At 35.9% G+C, this 20,131-nt stretch overlaps 2 protein-coding genes across 2 annotated transcripts in view; one reads left to right on the top strand and one right to left on the bottom strand.

Moving 5' to 3' along the window:
- Nucleotides 1–4,484, top strand: part of LOC112047587 (plasma membrane ascorbate-dependent reductase CYBRD1-like) — a 100,176-nt gene extending 95,692 nt beyond the window's left edge. Inside the window, exon 6 of the mRNA XM_024084731.2 lies at nucleotides 1,040–4,484. Coding sequence (XP_023940499.1) covers nucleotides 1,040–1,187 — 148 coding nt within the window. The 3' untranslated portion in view covers nucleotides 1,188–4,484. The remainder of the gene's footprint in view (nucleotides 1–1,039) is intronic.
- An 821-nt stretch (nucleotides 4,485–5,305) lies between these two features.
- Nucleotides 5,306–19,345, bottom strand: LOC112047579 (NCK-interacting protein with SH3 domain). Its single transcript, XM_024084719.2, has 10 exons — nucleotides 18,940–19,345; nucleotides 18,260–18,444; nucleotides 17,411–17,726; nucleotides 16,525–16,736; nucleotides 15,130–15,363; nucleotides 14,525–14,647; nucleotides 13,372–13,555; nucleotides 12,856–13,077; nucleotides 12,223–12,395; nucleotides 5,306–11,204 (listed from the first exon to the last, which is right to left on the bottom strand). The coding sequence occupies exons 1-10, from the start codon at nucleotides 18,962–18,964 to the stop codon at nucleotides 11,013–11,015; spliced, it is 1,866 nt and encodes a 621-aa protein (XP_023940487.1). The 5' UTR covers nucleotides 18,965–19,345; the 3' UTR covers nucleotides 5,306–11,012.
- Nucleotides 19,346–20,131: the final 786 nt, after the last annotated feature.

Genomic DNA, 20,131 nt, shown 5'->3' with positions numbered 1-20,131 from the left:
ATGCTTATTTGCTTATATACCATAATATAATATAGGTAAAGTGACTTTTTAAATTCCTTCCTACATGGACGTTCATACTATACCCCTAAAGAGTGCTTGTAGATTTTAATATCAATACTTACAACGAAAGCGAAGCTGCTTTTGCATTGTATAATGGACTTTATTGCTTATGCAACAAGGTGCATTTAGCAGAATTCTCTCCAATGGATGAGATACGTTAAATAAATTCAGCGTAGCTAATGCTTCAAATAGGGTATAACCACGGACTTATATTTAGTAGACGCCGCTTGTTTAATAGTAGGTAAGTATATAATACAGTAGCACTTACTATCTAATATGGTGACATAACGAGAATTCTTTAATCTAAACTAAAAATTAACGATCGTTTTAATCGCCACGCGTCATTGAAGACAGCTTAAAATAAAACGACCTTTAAAATTAATTATTTTAATTTTGATGATAGGTACCTTCTAAAGAAGCGCGGTAAATAGGTGCATTACCCAAACATTTTGGATGCGCGGTGTGCGAAATCTAGCTAAATATAAGACCGTGGGCATAACCCTGAAAATATGATCCGTTTTATGTTGGTACCCATAGAAATCTTTATAACAAAGCAAAAGAAATGGCGTATTCCTCTAGAAACTATAATGGCCGATGTGCTTGGCTCTAGTGTCGAGTGCAGAAAAGCATTATGTGACATTTATTTCTTATACGTACCTAAAAATAGAGTAAAATGGTGTTAATACCTGATACATTCAAAATTCTAATAAAGCTATTATAAGAATCCGCACATATAGACAAAACAATCGGTTTCAGTCCAACAACCTATATTAAGCCTACGTAGGTACTTTGATTCGCAGTGTCATGAATTACAGTTTCAAAGAAGTCGATTAACTGCACTTCTACTGCTTTGTTATTAAGATATCTATGACATAATGAATGAATGAATGAATAATATTTTGAATGAATGATATTGAATGAAACATAACATTATTATGTACATCAATATGATACTAACCCGGGGGCATGCGGTGCGCAGGAGCGAGACATACGCCTCGATGTCGACTGAAGCGATCGTGATAAACGCCATCGGCATGTCCGTGGTGGCGGTGGCCATCGTGGTGCTGTACACCGTCCGCGGCACCGGCGGCTACCGGCTGCGCAAGGTGGCGCAGAACCCCAGCTAAGCGAGAGGACCCCATACTAGCGGTAACACTTCGATGTGCCAAGCGTAGTCTCTGTTCAGTAGCTTACCTGTGTAACGTTGTCTCTATCACTTCGACAGTGTGAGCTTCGAACACGCATCTATCGCTCTCTGTCTATAGTACTGTGTTAGATAGAGAGAGATAGAGGTGAATTCGAAACTCGCACTTGCGTGTTATACAAAACTTCGTTACTGAATAGCCCTCCTGTACTAGTAACAGCTTACATCAGCCGCTCTACCCATAGAGCTTAGCCAAGTTACACATCGATTGTCTTTCTACAAACGCTGTGCAATTTGGCTACAGGCTTAGGTTACATATAGATTGTTCTTACAATCGCTTTGAAAATGAAAATTGTATGGGAATGATATTCGTTATGGATAGGTGATTAAACTATGCATCAATTGGATATGTCATTTCCATACATTTGTTAATTTACGAAGCGTATTTTCGAATTGTAAAAAGAGAATCGATGTTATGACATGGTTAGAGCGCCGGGTTTGGTCAAGCTTGTCAAATGCAGTCATAAAGCGAGTTAAGTGTTAAAGAAAAAGAAAAGATCGGAAAAAAATGGATTATCGGATTATCGGAATAAAAGTGACCTAACTCAACAAATAGTTAAAAGTGACTGTATTCGAATTAAAAATATTTAATTCAATTAAAAACAGTTCACCGTTGCTTTTATTCTTAAGCAAGTAATAATGATGTTTTCGATTGCAATCGATAGATTATAATCTACTCGTATCTGTAAAAATGGGTTTGTTTTGTCATTATAATTACTGAACATAGAGACTATGCTTACAACTCGAACGTAAAACACCAATTATTGTAAATTCTCCTTTATGCTTAATCTTCGATTTCAATTAAACCCTACCTAAGCATAAAGTTGAAACATTTTTTAATTATAGCTCAGTGTAAACCGGTTTACTTCTCATAGAAGCTAAATTTATTTAGGGTTTGGGATATTTATACACAAATTAAATGATCCTTAGCTCAATTTGTTGATTTCAGGTTAAAAACTTTTCTGAGTGTTTGTGATCGAGTAAACGAAATTTAATTGAGTGACGTTTTAGTAGTATAACGGGATGAAGTTATTATTAGTTTGGAAAGCTACTATAACATACAGGCGAGTGTATCGAATAAGTTACGTTTACTTGAAATTTTACACTCGTATATTTTAGCTCAAGGGTGTTATTATTGTATATGCGGTTGTGCGTTGTTCTATTTTTAAAATTTAAAATTTTTATAAAAAAAAAAACAAACAAACAAGTTTATTCCGTCTTTAAAGTTACGACGACTGAAATTGGGCATGTTTTTGAACATTATTTTATTCCAGTTAAATATAAACAACTAATGTAGTAATTTAGTTGTAATTTATTAGAGTTTGAACTAGTTTTAGGAACGTGAAGAAATGTTTTTCTTTTTAACCGTAACGATGGCAACCACTAAAGTATTTATTTATACATTACTGTACTCGCTATTCTGTGGTATCCAAACAATATACACATACCTATGTATTAGTAGCATCAATATTCGAGAAAATATTAAAAGTAAATGATTTCTGATTATTACCTTATATTATATTTATTTTTATTAAATAGCATTATCTTGATATGAACAGTTTCATTCGTTTATATCTTATATTAATTAGCAACCTACATTAAAACAAATCAGTGGCCATATACCAAATGTTAGGTACCTACAATGTTTAGTAGGCTATAAGGCAGTTAAGGTAATATTTTAGACGTAATCTGTATATAAATTTAATTAATGTAATGTGCGAGTGTTCGATAGTTGTAGAATGTGATTGATTTGTAGTGAATGTCTATCCTTAAATATTTATTATTAGTAACAAGTGCTGCCATCAGAACAAAAGAAGCGTCAAAAATTTACAAACTAAGAAAAAAAGATTTACTGCCATAACAAATAATATTTATCATGAGTTAAACTTTCGTGTTTAATATGCGTCTAACGGATTTTAATGACGTTATTCTACGAAATAATAAACATTTAAGAAAATAACTTTATCTATTAAGTACGTAAAAACAAAAATTAAAACAAAATGCGTAAAATAAAAAAAAGACCGCTTTTGTCCTGATGTTGCAAATTTAAGACATCCTATAGTAGCAGTGTTTTCATCCTTAACATTTTTATAGATTTCGATAAGAGTTTTTACTGCAAACGGTTTTATAGGAGAAATAGAACAGTGATATTAATCTCCAAATGAGAAACGAAATAATTTGTTAATAATATAATATTATCATAATATATTTAGTGATCGGTGTACGAATGTACTATTACATATAAGCGAAGTGTTCATTCAAGTTGCCAAATTCGATGTAACGTCTTGTGGTATTACTTGTTATAATCAATTTACTGCGTATTACATCCATGTAGCATGTTTATCAGTAATTATGTAGGATAACGCTCAATGTGTCTATACGTGGTGTACTTTCATATTATTTCGTTGTGTACAATTTGATTAAGGTTTCTATTAATTAGGTAAAAAGTTATTTGTATTCCATTTTTGTAAAAAATAACATTCCAATGAGAAGTTTGAAGCTTTTAATAGTATCGTTTTTTTACGAAAATATTATACAATCCGAAGACTGTAACAGCACGGGCAATTAAGTAATACGAAGTCCACTTTACGCGATGCTTCGTATTAAATGATATATTATCGAAGACCAAAATCTTTCTCTACTCAAAATCGTGTCAAGCTAGATCTGGCAAACAAATTATCTAAACACCTACGTCATCGCGTAGGGTGGCATGTAAGTGTTCCCGGCATAATTATAAGTAGGCTGTCGTTGAAATAATTGCGATAATTTTTACATCATGCAAAGTGCATATTTACAAATTTTAAATATTCCCGATTTTTTGGATCCCTTTTGAAAACATTGGGGCCAAGTTTTTATACAATAGAACCCTACCTTAATTCCGCGATCTAAAAACACAGTTTGTAACCGATGTTAGATCATTGAACATTAATAGTACCTGCATGCTAATTAAATTTAGGACCTATCTGAAAACTGTGAATACCTATTTTAAATCTTGCATTTTTTGCAAATTTATATTAAACAGAATAATTCTTAGACAATTTTAAAAGTGTAATTTTTCTATATTCCACTAAAACTATATGACTTTTGAATATATTATTTGGTATAATTAGTTGTGTTGATTACAGTTGCGTATTGGTTACTGTGAATTTTATCACTGTTTTACATTTTTAAATATTTATACGCATTCATAATGGTACATTAAAATACATGTATAAAATAAGTTGTTTCATTTATATGTATCCTCTCATGACCTTCAAAATATTGTAGGTAAGCAAAATAAAAAAAAAACATAAAATATTTTTGTCAACATCAAAAAATACGTTTCTTTCCTTAGGACACTTTTCTCCCAAAGCACCATAAGTTTAGAAACTTCAAAAAATTAAATATTAAGAAAAGGCTAGTTTATTAAATTCTGATAGATTGACTTGCAATTGCATATCACGTGGTAGCATATCGGAATGCTCCATCGCTTGGCTGTACCAAAACTAAATTCTTGCCAAACATAAGCTCGTATAGCAACCGGTTAATCTCAACGACCAAGGTCTACAACGAGATTAAAACAAATCAACTCTAGCGGTGAATATAACGGAACTCTATAACTCTAGAAATCTGTCGGAAATCTAGGATATCCTAGATATACTATTGAGTAGTAGTAGGTGTTGGGACAGAGCTTTGTGATAGATAGGCTATGCTGATTACTGCCGCCAAGCAATGTCGCATTTTCGATCTCATCATCACAATCATCATATCAGCCTAAGCGAATCCCTGCTACTCGCTTGATGTCGTCAGTCCACCTGGTTGTCCTATGCGCTTTGTAGTGCGGGGTAGCCATTCCATCACCTTGGGACCCCAACATATGTTGGGTATGTATGTATGCCCCGCCGTACAAGGGAAATAAAATTAAACTCCCAAAAACTTACTCAAAGGTGGGGAATGAGAATATAGGTCGTGTTTAAAAAGAAAAAGATATGGTAACTTTCTTAAAAAAAAAATATTAAAAAGCTAAATATAAAAATAAAAAAAGCTCTTAATGAAACAAGATTTAGATTGACACTTATTTATTCTCAGTAATAATAGTTTAAGTTTGCACATTTCAAACAGTAAAAGAAAAAATGAGGTTCTATTTTAAAGTCACATTAAATACATACACTGTACAGGTTGTGGAAGTAAAAGTAATAAAAATCAATTATGTAGTTGTTGAATTAATTATTTTAATCAAATTTTAATAAATACCTATTCAATTCTTTTCGTGAAGTCCCTATTTCATGAAACAATGTGAAAACATTTTAAAACGACGATTATAATCAGTTAATATTTTGAAACAAGTAATCATAATAAAAAAGAGTACTTTGATGCCTTACTAAATGTACGTACCAGGTTAACCACGGATAACCGTCTGCATTTTTTTAAACCAGGGTAGGTTTAATATAGAAGAAAAAATATGAACGTACGAGTACATTGGAGTCTATGACAACACAGGGTGAGTACATTTAGTAAATACCTACTCATAGAGTCATACTTAATTACAATAAATATAATTTTATGCAATTATATTTGAAGTTGCATAATAAATCTTTAACAGTATCTTTACATTGAGTTTTGTTATCAATAATAATTAATTTTTTCACATTAAATTCAAATGAATTTATTTTAATAACATTCATACAACCAACGATCATAATCACATGCCTATTCATTATCATAATCACATTCACAATTTTGGCAATATTCTGAGCAAGCTCAAAGCGACATCAATAGATAGATCGGCTCTTAGACTATGTGACCAGACCCTCGCAATTTTAGAAATCAGTCTCGCAGCCCATGCTCCTGCCATAGGTACATTAGGCAAAGACCGCGGAGACCTCCCAAAAGCAGGAAAGGGTTCAGATACCCAATGTTCAAGGTATCAAACGTATTTTTTTCTTCCAGGCGAAATCTAAGGAGTCATGTCAATTTCAATCGTTAGTCCTTTTCCCAGGTAAAATATATGGAATCTTGTCAATTTCAATTGCCAGTCATTTCCCAGGCGAAATATAAGGAACCATGTCAATTTCAAACGCCAACGGCCAATCTCTTACATTTGTCAACCCTTCGAAAAATACAATCCAAGATTAGACTCTAGCGAAGAGTTGCCACGAAGCTAAGTGTCTGGCGGTTAGGGGCATGATTTATCAGAAAGTAGAAACAAAAAATACTTTATACTTGGACAATACATTGACTTGGAAAAATAAAATCTGAAGATCGGGACTTATGAAATCTGCATTCTCTCAAAGCCACCATGATTCAATCTCCAAGTTTTGCCTTCCATACTTACCCATGGTACGAGCAGGACATGACAAAACGACGAAAGTCTGGCCATAGTTTGAAGGGAATAGGAATATTGGTTATTTTGAAAAAAAAAACAAGGCAAATGTTCTTTTTAAAAAGAAAGAAAGAAAGAATCTCTCTCCATACCAAGGTAGAAGGTAAATCTTACTCCATACCAAGGCATCTATCTTGCACCAATAGTAACGGGTGTCCACCGATTCATAAGACGCTAGCTGCTCAAAGCGAATCATCTTGGGATTTTTGCGACGCATTTCAGCAAGTCACCACAGACGTAGCCGGTAGCTTTTCTCAATATGTATTTTTTGAGGATAATTAACGAGTAAGTACTTTGCCACATATAGATTGAAACTTTCGAGTTCGTAAGAAAGGCTTTTGCCTCTCTTATACGAAGTAAGAAGTAATAGAAACAATACCTGCATTCCGAACCGGTAGTAGAGTCTCCAAACTTGACCTTTCAAAAGTAAACTTATTACTTGAATTAAATAAATATTGATTTTGATTTTTGATTATACAAAACTTAGAAATTACGAGTATGTATTGCAAATAATGTAATGCAATTGAAGGTTATATAGCGCTACCAGTGACCAGTGTAGTTGCTCTACATCAAGAAAAAGGCATTGACTAGCGTAAGTATATTCGTTTAAATAATATCAATTAAAAAAAAAGCAATGAGAATTTTCATTTGATCATACTAGTATAGTCAATCTATTCCGGAAAGTCCATTTGACTTTGTATGTAATTTGACTTGACTTTGTATTGTGAAAAGTAGGCCCAGCATGTGACTAAGTGAAGAGAAATAGACAAAATGTCGACCAATTATGTCGCAATTGTCTCAGTCCTATCTCTTTTGTCCCAACGGAATGAAAGCAGTATTTCCGATTGCGCCGCTATTCTTCTGCCGTATGCTCTTTCAGTTTATACACTCAAACATACTGTCTGTCATTTATCTTACCACTACATATAAAAAAGAAAGGACTTTTCGAAATAGATAGTCTATGAGAATTTTGCGTTACCTTGTTTGTTCATAATAAAGGGTTTTTACGACACTCACGCCACTGGCCGTGTATATGAATAATTATATAATCTACTACTGATATTTTAAATTTAATTGTTAACCCTGGCGCATTGGTCGATAATCTAAAGAACTACAATAAAATTTAAGGAATGATTAACAATTTTATAATAAAATATTGTATACTACAATGATTCATTGAGGACTTGGGGCAAATTACAGATATACAGTATACACACGTCTTACAAACACACATACACACACATAATACATACTTATAATAACTATGAGGATTGCAAAATTTTGACATGTTCCATAACTAAGCATACAAGTAATAACACATATATATAATTTAATATTATATAGTATGTATATCGGTGGGCTAAGCAAAGTATTACATAATAAAATGCAAAAATATTCATTTTACATTAATAAACTATATTGTTATCCATTAATCTATTTAAATGTAAATACATATAATAATACTTTGTTAGGAGATCAACAAAATACAACAATCTGACTCTATTTAGGCCTACAAAACACTAATATATTATGATCTATGTAAGACAAAATACATTTTCCGGTTGTACATAAATATATTTTGTGGCTATCGGTAAATATGATACGAATAATTGACAAATACATAAGCTATTTAGTGCCTGCGTATAACCTAAATCTTTGGCGCGAAAAATGGCACGTAACATAACAGTATAACTAGTAATAAATATATTTACTAATACTAATAAGTACCGATATTGTAAAAAAATACAAATAAAATGTATAATTAACCAATGGATTTCCATAACCTATAATATATGTGCTGATTTCATTTTTATATAAACTAAACAAATCTTTACGTTAACACTAAAATACATATTACATTTTTACCTCTCGCACTCACTTGGAATCCATTTATCTTTTAGAAGACATAAATGATGATAATCTTAATTATTTAAAATTGTAACTTTCATAACATTAATAAGAATAACTTTATCTATAAATATTATTTAAAATAAGTTTTATATAATATTTAATGATAAAAGATCATTAAATGAGATCTCTAGAGAGAATTTCATAGTGAAGTTATGATTGATTTTAAATATTTAAATATATTTTAACAAGTATTTTGAAGTATTTAACTGACGCTTTATAGTCCGAGGTGCGAATATTTTTGTGGGGGTGTTTGATTGTGGGGGTGTTTGATTTTAGACGAAATCATGACAATAAACTGACTTATGATATACGATTTGTGGAGTCCAAAGTACAGTAAATATAGTAATATTTTATCGTATTCTTGAGTGTGTCATTTAAACTAATTTTATATTTGAGGAGAGATTTGATTGATTTTTTTTTTAATAAATAAAAATTCCGCGCGCGCGTTATACCGCGCGGCGTCTGCTAGACGCGAATAAAAAATTATAGTAGTTCTCTTAAATGTATAACTTTTATTATGATTCTAATGTTTTATTTAGTTAAAATGATGTCGTTTATTTAAGGAGGTGGTTGAGTTCATTCAAAGATTACCAAGCGCATTCATTCCCTCCCTCTCCCCTTTGAACTGCTCAGAAGAGGAATCCAGATATTATGTGGTTTTCCTAGCTTTAATCAAACACCCTGTCAAAATTTACTACGCACCCTCGGACTATCGTTTTTTCTTTTAGACATCTCCTAAAAACTATGGACTAAGAGCCTGCAATTGCCAGACATACTTACCTTATTTTATAAATGATTAAAGCCTGTCAGCCTATCTGTCAATAGGCTGACGACCTGTCAGCTTTTATATAAAGGTAGGTAGGTATACTAAAGTAGTATAATATATACAAAGCCAAACTCAATGTAGAATATTTACCAACAAAAAAATTGCTAGTGTCTTTCCTCACTAGTTGGAGGCGAATGGGAACATTGGATATAAAAAAATCGCTAGTCATTTTACAACCAATGACTATAAATTTGATTAATAATCTTAGATCTTACCTTAGATATAGTTAATTTATTTTAAATAACATTTTATAAAAAATCAATACATATTTTAAATAAATTAGCTATGAAATGCCATGCGTTTTCTACATTCATTCTGAATCTGTTTGTTTATAAACTTTCCATATCTAGTTTGGCTTTAGTATGATTATTGCAGTATCACGTACTACTGTTCAAAAACAACACAAATGTACACACATCACAATTACACTCACAAGTTTAGTATAACAACGAAGCGAAAGGGACTATAGAGACTAAACACAGCCAATTACGAATTTCACTTTCCATCTCGAAATATCTTTGAAATTCACCTTAAAATGTTACATCAAGGCGTTGCTAGTAATATTTCCAAAAATATTTAAACGATTATTAGATATAATCGACTAGATTTAAATTTTAATATCCTAATAAACATTCAAGTAGATGAGTACTTATTTGTAAAATCGACATAGACTTTATATTTTGAGACAAAACAGTAATTAATATTCATCTTTGTGCATATAGAATTTGATTTTTTTTTATAATTTTAAATATTGAAACTTATCTTATTTTTTTTGTTTTGTTTAATTCGTTTGTCTGATGTTTGATAATATACATTTATAAATACGAATTTTCACTCTATTAATAAAATATCCTCAAATAAGATTTGAAAGTGAGCCAAAATTATATTTTTGAGCATTTGTATTGAATAAATGAGGTTTTTAGCTATTCGCGTAAGACATATAATTATATGTAGTAACACTAGTATTTGGAGTCTTCAAATAATGAAATTGACTCTTAAGTGAACTTAATCACTGTACCACGGACTTGTAATTACCTAAACTTAGCTTATTCATTCAATGGCATTTGACAGCATACATAATTTGCTTAGTGACGTCACAAGAGTTATCTAAAGATATCTAAAGTAAACGTCGCCACACATTAGGCAACGTAACATCAATTGAAAACTTGAACAAAATATCAATTATTATCAAGGTAGTAATTGTAGTCACGAGTGTATGACAGAGCATAGGGTTGCCATAAGAACGACAATAAATGACAACAGCTCCCTCATTTAGTTTCTACTCCTTTATGTCGCACTGTAAGTGATTAATTGGTTTTATAAAGTAAACACTTATATCTACATCATCTGAATATATCGCCAAATTAGACCAGATTGACAACTAGCTGACACATGACACTAATCTTACTATACATTGGACATATAGCTAAATACAAGTCCGTGGACTATACAATGTACATACAGACATAGCATAATGGTAAGCTCTCGAATCTCTATACCTTAAGCCATAAAGTACTGCGGGAATTCGTACGATATGGCGCGTACAAATCTGAATACATTGCCAAATTAGACCAGATTGACAACTAGCTGAAACATGACACATTTGACATATAGCTAAATACAAGTCCGTGGACTATACAATGTATACCTTAAGCCTTGAAGTACTGTGGGAATTCGTTCGATATGGCGCGCACGAGCGCTTGGTCGTCGCGGCTGAGGTCTCCCTCCTCGCAGAAGATGCGCGCGAAGCATCGCAGCAAGTCGTCGCGCCGGTACAAGTGCGCGCCGTAGTCGGTGTTTCGCACTATGCCTTGAAGTATCTTGAGGTACTGTTGACGGCGCTGTGGAACAATAGGGTAGTTGGCTTATATCAAATTTAACACCTATAAACAATTGTCCCACCCCAACCAACTAGTGGTTGAGGCGTGCAGCTACATCCCCGATACCAACGCTGATTGCAGATCAAGATGCCCAAAAAACGTCCTTTACGATCCTGACGATGACATAACGAACGACAATGCTTCCCAGGCAAAACAAACACAAGCTGCACAGCGTCTTCGCCGGCGAAGACGAGGTCCCCGATATCTGACGTCACCCATATGTGGGCTTTTTAAACTCACGATCTCGGGGGTGCCCGGACTGATACACTCAGGCCAAAATACCTTTCCCGAACGGCCCTCTAAGCCGAGGTCCCAGTCTCAGAGGAGACGCCCTTAGAGAGTGATGATTATATATTGACTAGCAAATCACCGTAGTCGCCGCCTCCGAAAGGTGGACTAGGATCCCCGGACGGCGGCCGTCATCGTCTCACGGTCTAGTGGCCATTCAGGATTAGCGCGATTCAGCCCTGTTTCGCTACTGTGTTAACCGGCGCGTGCGTCTTCACAAGCAGGACACTGGTCATTTTTCCACGTCTTTTTTTCTCTTATTGTCTCCTTTAAATTACGCAGGGTATTTGCGTAAGATGTGGCAGTAATACTCTGACCCTTTTTGGTGTACTCTATCGGTAAGATTCCCTTAGGATCCCAAAACACTGTAGCCATGAGTTTTCCAGATGAGGTGGGGTGAGTTGGAACTTCTTCGGGTGGTCTGTTCCTTTTTTTATGCCACTGCTTGGACTCTTGTTTGCTCTCAGGATCATAGTAATAAACCCACGTTTCATCACCAGCAAGTATCCTAAAGTGCCTTGCCAAAATTTCTCCACCCGGACACGACATCTTCCTCGTCGCTGGCTTACAGGCGCTCGCCAGAATCTAAAAACTCTGCCGCATATCGCTGATACCACACCGGATTAACGCCATGGAGAGATTCCCACGAGTGCTCCCACTCAGCAGCGGTTCAACAATGACAAATACTCACGATATCTCCAGGACAGAGGTCAGCGAGCTGCCTCACAATGATGCCGATGGCCACTTTGAGGTCGTTGGTGTAGAAGTGGTCGGCGGTCTTCTTGCGGCTGAACAGGTCTATCACCAGCTTCAGCACCGAGTGCGGCGGCGCCGGCTCGTGGTCGAATATGTGCACTGGATCTTCTGCAAACAGAAACAGAAGCATAAGAAGAAAGCACAATATAAGTCTCTTGCTGAATAAAGGACGGATTTTAAAAAGGAAGGATTAACAAGACCGACCGCGGAGAAACGTTAGGGGAGAGGGTTGTAGGAAAGCGACCTTTCCAAATAAGTGTGTCCTCCTTACACCCTAATACACTACTCGCGAAGTTGAATGAAATTAATCGAATACGATACTGTAAGCACAAACTCCGCTTTGCTTCGTGCAACTTCGCCTCGCCTTGATTAACATCAGACTGTAGTCGGTTTTGCGCAAAACTCAAAGGACCACTCAAAGCGATCCTAAGGCTAAAGTCTGAACATGAAACGAATCGCTAAACTCGGTTCACTTCAAGACTTCATCGAAGCGTCGAAGAGAATAGTGTTTTTAGACTTTAGATTGCATCGTTACTTGCAAGGTGCTAGGTGAAATCATAAATCTCACCTTCCCGATTGAGCAGCAAAAGAACCTTTTCACAAAAGGTTTTAGCGTTGTCGATAGATTCGAGAGCATTGAGCAGAAGACTCTCGAACGGGTTCTCGAATTGCAGGTTGTATGCCAACAGGAGTGTGAGGAACAAGTCCGGTATTTGTTCGTCCATGTCAGTTTCTGGAGGATTCTCTATCAATTCCAGGAGGAACTGCGCAAATTCCACGCCCAGTTGTTCTGAAATATGACCAAAAAACAAAATATTAAGCCTATTTAAGAGTAGGTATGTCCTGAATGGATCCCACAATCAAGTAAGTAATTAGCCAAACCTTTTGCCCACCTGCTGACAGACCAGCTTAGAAAAAATAAATTCCTAAACTTAATTGAGTCCAGAAAATCTTTGATGAAAATTGTAGCATTACCATCATCAACTTAAAAATAACCCAATATGCTGTAATGACTAATAACGCTGTTGCTAAGTAATAAAATACTAAAGTAAAATTATTGGAAATGGCTCTAAAAAAGACTCACCAAAATGAGTAATGGGTAATTTGTCTCCCATAGACAGGACCATAGACAACAACAGAGCGGAGTGTGACAGGCGGCTGACGGCGTGCGGGTTGTCGCGCATATCTCTCGCTATCTCGGCGGGCAGCGCGGACAGAGCCAGCGTGGCCAGCGCTGTCCGCTCCAAGCCGCACATCACTCCGAATGCCTGTAATACACAGAACCATAGACAACAGAGCGGCGTGTGACAGGCGGCTGACAGTGTACAGGTTGTCGCGCATATCTCTCGCTATCTCGGCGGGCAGCGCGGACAGAGCCAGCGTGGCCAGCGCTGTCCGCTCCAAGCCGCACATCACTCCGAATGCCTGTAATACACAGAACCATAGACAACAGAGCGGCGTGTGACAGGCGGCTGACGGCGTGCGGGTTGTCGCGCATATCTCTCGCTATCTCGGCGGGCAGCGCGGACAGAGCCAGCGTGGCCAGCGCTGTCCGCTCCAAGCCGCACATCACTCCGAATGCCTGTAATACACAGAACCATAGACAACAGAGCGGCGTGTGACAGGCGGCTGACAGTGTACAGGTTGTCGCGCATATCTCTCGCTATCTCGGCGGGCAGCGCGGACAGAGCCAGCGTGGCCAGCGCTGTCCGCTCCAAGCCGCACATCACTCCGAATGCCTGTAATACACAGAACCATAGACAACAGAGCGGCGTGTGACAGGCGGCTGACGGCGTGCGGGTTGTCGCGCATATCTCTCGCTATCTCGGCGGGCAGCGCGGACAGAGCCAACGTGGCCAGCGCTGTCCGCTCCAAGCCGCACATCACTCCGAATGCCTGCAATACACAGAACCATTGACAACAGAGCGGCGTGTGACAGGCGGCTGACAGTGTACAGGTTGTCGCGCATATCTCTCGCTATCCCTCCATAATCTACTATATCTTTCCATCCAAAAGATCCAAAAAATCCAAAGCCTCTAGCCATGTTACGAATGCCTGAATTTTGAAATTAAAAATGAATTTAAAAAAGAAATATGTGGAAATGAAATTAGTTATCAAAGGGTTATGTGATCATTAAGGGTCAGGTTAGCAATTCTAGAAAAAGAATCGACGTTCTTGCCGACGTAAGCGGCATTCTCTAACTGCATAAAAATAATATTAAAGTAAATAAAAGATACCTGTAACAAGAGTTGTCTAAGCGGCCAGCGGGTCTCCATCTGATAATACTGGACCAAAGTCGTTACATACACGTAGCGGTGACTGCTGAGGACATGTTGAGATATGTTCACATCAGCATTCGACTGTAATGAAACAATGGCAAAGTTACACACGCAACACAATTTTACTCCTAATTTAATACGAGTGACACATGGACTAAGAAAATAATTTCTACCTTGTAAAAATCTATTGACATAACCGTCATTAGACACTTTTTGATTTAAAACTTAAAGTATCTCAAAACAAAAGATTATGTCTGTCACATAACCCCCTTTTTGATAGTCTGGATGGTATAGTCACTATTACTGTAATAGCAATGGTAGTGGAAGCTATTTACTCTTAAAATTCACGAACAATATGCTAGGATGTAGGAATGGCTATACATATAATATATACTCGTAACATCCAGAGCGGAAAATACGCTGAGAACAAACCCAAGGCTTCTCAAATTTGGCTCTAAGCCTCTCAACTGTGGCTATTTTAAAACACTGTTGAAATTGACAAAGGGGAATATCCAAAAAGGATGAGAAAAGGATTCTTTAAATAGCATTTTTAAAGCTCATACCATAACAGAAATAAGCTCCAACAACTGTGTCTGTATGTCGTGGGCATCGTCATGCAAGGCCCAGCCTCTCTGCTGGGCATCATTGGCCGCTTTGGACAGTACGTTGAGGGCTGTCATCATGCGCAGAGCGTCCGGCGCCGCGTCAATGGCGTTCTTGGGGCAAGTGATGTTACTGTTCGCTTCGCGTAGGAGAGCGTCGATTATTGATCTCGCTGCACCACCAGGAAGGAATTCCTGAACAAATCAAGAAGGTATGCATGAATCATTTTATTATTATTCAAATGAATTAAACTCTCACGCCCAGTACAAAATAAATATATATAAAAAGCCAAAGGGAAAATAAATAAACTTACTTAAATACGCAAAATAATTAAACTTAAATATATATTACATAAATACATATATGCACCGGGCGGAGGATTCACCCCGGCAGGGAGACCAAACGGCCGGGGGTCAGGGCGACAGGTGGAGAAACCGGCGGACTGTCCTAGCCGAGTCCAGCAAGACCGCTTTTTGCAGCTTGCCTGCGAGAGAACTGCCACGGAACCCCAGCCGCCTCAGATGGTGAGCGAGGCTGACTGGGAAACCGTTGGCAGATATAACGATGGGGATGATTTCAGTGGACTCCACATGCCACATGGCGGTAACCTCGTGAGCCAGATCTAGATATTTACGTTAATTTTCTGTCTCAGCTCTCACAAGGTTCTCATCATATGGAATTGTGATGTCCACTAAAAACACCCACGACTGTGCCCGGCCCAACACCACGATGTCAGGCTTATTCGCAAGAATAGTCCTGTCCGTGATAATGGACCGGTCCCAATAGAGCAGGACTTTGTCGCGTTCAAGCACTGGCACCGGTGTGTACTTGTAATAAGGCAACCTCTGGTCCAGGAGACTGTACGTCAGAGCAAGCTCTTGGTGAAGGAATTATATTACTTATTATTATCATTATTAATATTTTATGTTATTTATACATTGATGGATAAATTTTTAAAGTGACAAGTTTAGTATAAGGCATTAATGTAGACTTAGTTCAATTGCTATCTTCAGACTAGTCAATCACATTGATTTGACAGTGGTTATCCTATGTGGTCAGATCTCAAGATCCAGGTTTCAAGCCCAAGGTCCGGCCACAAGAAAATGAACTTTCCTTTCTTCCAAGAAATTTTCCATGCAAATTCTCACCAAGTCCATGGTGTGCCTCAGAGAGCATGTCAAGCTGGTTTGGTCAGCCATGATGTTAACAAACATTAACATGTAAAAGTAATTGTTGCAGATATATTATCTCTATACAGAGGGAGATCTGACCCTTTATTGGGCAGTTAAAATGGGCTGACAATGATGATGAGCAGCTAAATAAACTCTACTGAGTAATAAACAAAAAGTACTCACTCTTAAAGAAATCAAAACAGTTTCAACAGCAACTTTAGACATGTCATGGCTTAGTTGTGTCTCCTTGCGTACAGCTTGCACAATCTCATAGATGGCGTTAGGCTTGATACTCTCGCTGCTGTCCTGACTGTTGTCATCTTGATTGTCAGTGTCAGATGACAGTTGGTTTGAAGTTGTTTTAACACTGGGAGTCTTTTTATCGTCATCACTATCTATAAAGAACATTTTTAATAATTTATTTATTTATTTTAATTGTTTTTAATTTTTTAGTAAAGCTAAACATAATACAAAATACTTGATAAATCTAGCTTTTCCATAGTGAAGCTTTGTAAGATCCCAAGCAACTGTTGTCAGGATCCACACTGAGGAACCTCTAAATAATATATGCTATCTGCCTTTTTATTCTAACTTACAAAGATAATTATTATGTAACATCATTGTAGTGTGTTGATACAATATTTAGCTTTCCAAAACTAGGGTAGCACAATATGTCTACTTAGATGCAGGAAAATGATTTTGTTGCTTATTTACAAACTAAATATATCATTTAAACTATGATGTAAACACAACAAAAGTATTAGTAAGTAATATTCATATTAACAACTCATATACGGCTCACTGTTGAGCACGAGTCTCCTCTCATGATGATGAGAGGGGTTAGGCCTTAGTCCACCACGTTAGCCCAATGCGGATTGGCAGACTACAGCCACACCTACAGAGTTAAGAAAATTCCCAGGCATGCAGGTTTTCTCAGGATGTATTCCTTCACCGTTTCAGATATTTAATTTCTTAAAATACACACAACTGAAAAGTTGGAGGCCATATCCACTGGGCTATCACGTTTCTAAAAAGTAATATTGGATGACAATAATTATTATTTACATACCCTTAGTAACTGCACTGTTCATAGACTTAGATGGTGATGAACACGACTGCTGCTCTTCAGAAATATGCTGTTGTGATACCACAGGTCGCAGATCAAAGCAAGGGGACACTCCATTAGGCGGGGTGTTCTCATCTAAATGCACTGGCGGCTGTGGTGCTTGCTGTTTCTTACTTGGAGGCTTCACTAGTACCTGAAGTTGCTTCTTTTTCTCATTTAGTTTCATTAACAACTCTTGCTTTTGGGTTGTCATTGCGTTACACTCATTTAAGCTCTTGATACAGTCACTGACAAATGCTAAGAAGAAGTCTGGCTCAACCTAAAATGTAGAATTATTTCATTGGATTAGCACAGTATAGAGAATGTACAGTTCTGGAATTGAACTATAATAATTATAATATATTCAAATTTAAAATTTAACCTCCATAATTAAACCTTACCTCAGCAAATGTTATTAGAAATTTATTAATTTACAATTTAAGTAAATATATTTGATGTGATTACATGGTTTATTTGACAAACATTATTTAATTTAAATTCCTCTTAGGTATAAATACACAGCATACTCAATTTTGCAAACTTCATTTACCCAGATTCATATTTTTCCACATTAAATGCAAAAAAAAGTAAGTTGCCTCACATATTTAACAGCAAATATTAAAGATGATCAAATAACAAGGGCAATAACTCACTTTTAAAGTCGATAACTACTTGATACATTTAACTATCTGGATTTTCAAATACTTTTTCATGAAAATTATGCAGATTACTTAAGTCTAATTGTGAGTCACTACTAAACTGTATGATTATTAAGCAGTGGTGTAAGTCTGCTAATTGGTCTGTTAGTATTACCTTGACTGTAGCTACATAATTTGATGGCACAAATCCTACATGACCTTTTCTATTAACAACATGCCACCAGTTTCTTTGCTTCGTATTTGTCTGTTGGAGGAAAAAGAATTCCCCTTCCGAAAAACTCAAGGTTTTAGCAAGTGTTGCCTCAAAGTCGTAAAGTGCTGTAAGCATCTCTAAGTCATCTGAAATAGGTATGATGTTTTTTTTAATATTCTTCATATTATTCTATAACAATTGTTTTCTATATGGGAAATAGGTAACCAGTAGATTATTTTAATATTGAAAATAATTTCACTAGAACAGTTAGAATTTAAATGATAAATGATATTAACTTAAAAGTTTGGTTTTAGTTCATATACTTATGTAACTTTTTTACCTGATGATTTTATGGAGATATTTTTTTTCTATTTAAAGAGGTTCAAGATTATTTCAACATAGATTTTCTTCTAACTCATAGGGTGTTAGTAACTCAGTCCAAATAACCCAAACTGTTACTTAGATAAGTAATAAATTTTCAGTTTACACGAAAATTAAGGCATTAATTTAAAGATTAATTTCATGGGATTGTAATTTAAGATGTGCATGAATAAAAAATAGTAGGTAGTTATTCTAATGTCTGAGTACAGTACATAATTATTATTTTTCTACAATGTAATGGTTATTTTTTAAGAACTTACCCATATTCTGTTGAACGTCGCCCATCGCGAATGTTTTTTGTGATAAATATTTAATTAAAATACAAGATCACTTAAATAATCAAGGTTTTGTATTGATTATTTTACCTATTCACTTTATTATTTTACGTAGGTACTGCAATCAAATTTTTAATTTAAAAATGGACATGCTTTGGACGACTCAAGTGCCGACAGCGAACGCTGAAATCCATCATTTTTGAAGACAAAGTATTGGTAACGCCTTTTTGAAAGAATGGGGGTCTATATGGCCTTCAAATTACAAAATAAAATAATATCTATTTAATTTTACAACCTCTGAAATTATTTCACATTAAAATATTAAAATCGAAAAAGTATTTTTCAGCTGAATTATCTGACTGACAGTTTCAAGTTTGACACTAGCACTAGCACCAACTGACACTGACAACTGAGTGATAAAAGACATGTCAACTGTCACTTTGACACATTGAGGAAAACCATAGAGCAAAATCTAATTTTTTTCTTTCCCTGAATGACTTAGAGAATTAGACATGAACATAGAGTTGCGGAATAAACTTGAATTTGGTGATATACTGGACGCATACGCTCTTGGGTGGTTAAGTACCAATGAGCAGTTTAGCCTTAGATACATAGAATATAGGTGTCAAAGAGTTTAGCCATGAAGTGAAGTGGGTAGTTAAGTACCAAGTAACGTTCAAGTAAAATATTACTTTCTTATTATAATAATGCTAAGCTCAATACTATAAAAACGTAGGTGTTATATCTAATAGAATTATAATAGGAAAGAGAAATCTTTAAGTCTCGTACTCGTAGGTGTCCGGCCAGTATCGTGATTCCGCTGGACCTTGAATGGTCTTCACCTGACCACTGAGGGCTCGGAGAATCACACTATTCAGGCATGTCTTTGGTTCGGGTCCAATTTAACATCATCAATTATACTTGGGAGAGCTGGATGATGTAAAATTTTACTTCTAGGTGCTTTTGGAATGTAAATATCTTGGTACAGCCACAATGGTTGATCCGGGGGCATAGCTACCGCCGTATCAGCCGTATCAATAACACCTAAGGGGCCCCCGAATTACAGGGGCTGCTTACGTATTAGTAAAATGTAATCCACAATCTCACTCAATCTGGTGTTAACCAGAAAAAAAGAAACAATATAAAAATTTACTTTCATAGTTAATTTCAGTCTCCT

The sequence above is a fragment of the Bicyclus anynana genome, chromosome 5, assembly GCF_947172395.1.
Source record: "Bicyclus anynana chromosome 5, ilBicAnyn1.1, whole genome shotgun sequence".
NCBI classification, from domain to species: Eukaryota; Metazoa; Arthropoda; class Insecta; order Lepidoptera; family Nymphalidae; genus Bicyclus; species Bicyclus anynana.
This window is presented reverse-complemented; position numbering and strand designations above follow the sequence as displayed.

Excerpts from the sequence above, each read along its gene's own strand:
- LOC112047579 (XM_024084719.2), bottom strand. The coding sequence starts at position 18,964 with ATGGGCGACGTTCAACAGAATATGG. Across the intron at positions 16,737-17,410 it reads GAACAGTGCAGTTACTAAGG|ATAGTGATGACGATAAAAAG; the intron begins GTATGTAAATAA and ends TGTTCTTTATAG. Across the intron at positions 12,396-12,855 it reads TTTGCTGCTCAATCGGGAAG|AAGATCCAGTGCACATATTC; the intron begins GTGAGATTTATG and ends TTCTGTTTGCAG.